Source organism: Anopheles aquasalis, chromosome 2 (assembly GCF_943734665.1).
Source record: "Anopheles aquasalis chromosome 2, idAnoAquaMG_Q_19, whole genome shotgun sequence".
Classification (NCBI taxonomy): Eukaryota; Metazoa; Arthropoda; class Insecta; order Diptera; family Culicidae; genus Anopheles; species Anopheles aquasalis.
Genome location: NC_064877.1, coordinates 6,522,501 through 6,525,000, shown reverse-complemented (window position 1 = coordinate 6,525,000; position 2,500 = coordinate 6,522,501). Strand labels below are relative to the sequence as shown.

At 54.5% G+C, this 2,500-nt stretch overlaps 1 protein-coding gene across 1 annotated transcript in view; it reads right to left on the bottom strand.

The window, feature by feature from the left end:
- The window catches only part of LOC126571352 (endoribonuclease Dcr-1), a 7,957-nt gene that overhangs the window by 839 nt on the left and 4,618 nt on the right, over positions 1–2,500 (bottom strand). Inside the window, exons 5-6 of the mRNA XM_050229784.1 lie at positions 1,044–2,500; positions 1–976 (exon numbers count right to left, since the gene is read on the bottom strand). The exon at positions 1–976 is cut by the window's left edge and continues 269 nt beyond it; the exon at positions 1,044–2,500 is cut by the window's right edge and continues 1,396 nt beyond it. Of these exons, the coding sequence (XP_050085741.1) occupies positions 1–976; positions 1,044–2,500 (2,433 nt within the window). The remainder of the gene's footprint in view (positions 977–1,043) is intronic.

Genomic DNA, 2,500 nt, shown 5'->3' with positions numbered 1-2,500 from the left:
CCTCCTGCAGACCGGGTGACAGGTGCAGGAAGTACCGATGAAATCCATGCCGAACCGCGAGCGCGGCGAAGATTGTATTGTTGACCAGTGCCGATCGGAGATCGGTGAGCGCACCGGGTGAATGCTGCCTCCGATCTTCGTACAGATGGCGCGTAATCAGATAATCCAGAATGGCATCACCAAGGAATTCGAGCCGCTGGTAGCAGTCGGTCAATCGGTTCGGACTGTACGAAGCGTGTGTCATGGCCTGCAGCAGATAGGACCGATCCTGGAAATGGTAACCGAGCGCACTCTCAAACACCTCAAAGCCTTCGAGCAACCGGTTGAGTTCTCGGGCGGTCGCACTAGCGCCGGTTTCGAGGCCACCGAATGTAATGTTCGCTCGCACCATCGGGGATGGTGGTGCTATCCAATGTCCGTATTCCGTTATGTCGACGGTTCCTCCTCCTCCTCTGTACGGCTCCAGCTCTTGCGTGCCTTCCGTGTTGGTCGATTTCGGGACACGGCTGTTACTGCATATTGGCAGCACTCGAATGCCGAGCCATGCCATGAACAGGAGCGCACCACGTGGTCCACATTCGATCAGATAGGCACCGATCAGTGCTTCGACACAATCGGCCACCGATTTATCCGGGATGCTGTGCTGCGTCACGAGGTTGTAGGGGATGAAGCAGGAGAAGAAATCCGATCCACCCTCATTACACTCATCATCATCGTCATCGTCGTCGTCATCTTCATCTTCATCCTCATCATTGTCATCTTCTTCCTCATCCCCATCATCATCATCATCAATATTCATATCAGCTTGGCCGTTAACACCCTGTGCGCCCGGATTCGTGTGAGTCAGTAGGTTTCTTCGCTCCAGCTCTTCTCTGCGCTTTGCCCGAGCTCGCTCTTTGACCAGTTGGCAAATTTCCGCACACGAAAGCCGCTTGATGTCGGGCAAATCAGCCAAATTCCAGTGGCACGCGGGAATCTATAACGGTATGCAACGTGAAACGCACTATCCATATTCAATGGCTACTACTGCGTCCATCACTTACCTTCGCATCGATGAGCGTCTGTTCGAGTTCCTTCGGCACGTAGTAACACGGAGGAAGCCAGTTGTCGTGCGGTTCGAATTTGGCCGCGATCATACAATCCCCCAACCGTTTCCGACATCCGAGGCGGTAGAGGTTCAGATTCGAAACCTGCTTCGACCGCAGATGGCTAAGTTTACCTTCGTGCACGTTGTCATAGCGACAGTAGAGGTAGGTTGTAATGGCGTACTTGAGAAAAGAGTCACCGATCGTTTCCAATCGTTCCAAATTGATGCCGTCGTTCGCGTTGGACATGGTTAATGCTTGCAGAATAATGGCCGGACTGGGCCCCGGATGCTGTTCCAGATCTGGTTGTTCATCAAAGTTGAACGTAATGCTAGCAGTCTCATCGTTCTGTTGCTGCTGTTGTTCCAGCCGTTCCTCGAGCTCACCGTTGCATCGCTTCGCTATACGCGTTACGGTGTCTTGAGACACCTTGTAATTGCAAGCCGTTTGACCGGCAGCTATGGCTGGAAACGGATCACGGATCGTGAGTGTGATCACTTTGGCTGACGATCCATCGCCGGCGGCATAACCATCCCGCTCCTGCTCATCGTCTTCGTCGAGAAAGTGATCGAAATGGGACCCACCGCGCAGTACGGTGTACTGTTCGGGAAAGAAACGCGCGTTCAGCTGATACAGATCGTGCAGCCGTAACCAGCGCTCACCGGTGCTACCGTTCCGGATGAGTAGGGTGAAGAGTTCCTGCTCCTCGATGTACGGAACGAACTCGATGAAGGCACGGCCTCCCATATCGTCCATCAGCGCCGTCAGCGTGGCCAGCTCGTTTGCCTCCAGGCGACTACGCCAATGATCCACGGTGAGCGACTCATTCCAGCGAACGAGCGTCCCGTGCAATCGAATTGCATCCTTGGTGTGGTTCTTCTGTTCTGCGAACCGTTGCTCCGCCTCTGCCCTCTCGTTGGCGTCCATCATGGTGGTAAGGGCGAGAGAGCAGCTGAAACCTTCGGCAGCATTCTTGGTGATCTGATACAACCGTTCATTCTGGCGTGATCGCTGTATGATGCTTTGCTGGGTACGCTGCCGTTGCAGATCGCGTTCCGAATCGATCGCTTCGGCCATCGTTTCCGATTTGAATTCAATCTTCAGCCGTCGCACGGTGCTCACAGTGGTTTCTGGTGCCGCTGGGGCAGGCTTCCCTGAACCATTCGCCTCACACAACGTACCAGGTTCTGTGCCGGACTCACCAGCAGCGGCAGTAATGGCAGGCAGCGCTGATTCCTCATCCGACGCGCCGCCACCGGAATCATCGTACAGATAACCGTCCTCTTCTTCGTCGTACTCATCGGAGGAGTAATAGTTGCCGCTACTGTTACTGGCACAATCCGAATCGTACCGTAGGAACGCACCTTTACCACCGCCTATCCCGGATTCGCCGTCTTCACCCGTGTCGACACCGA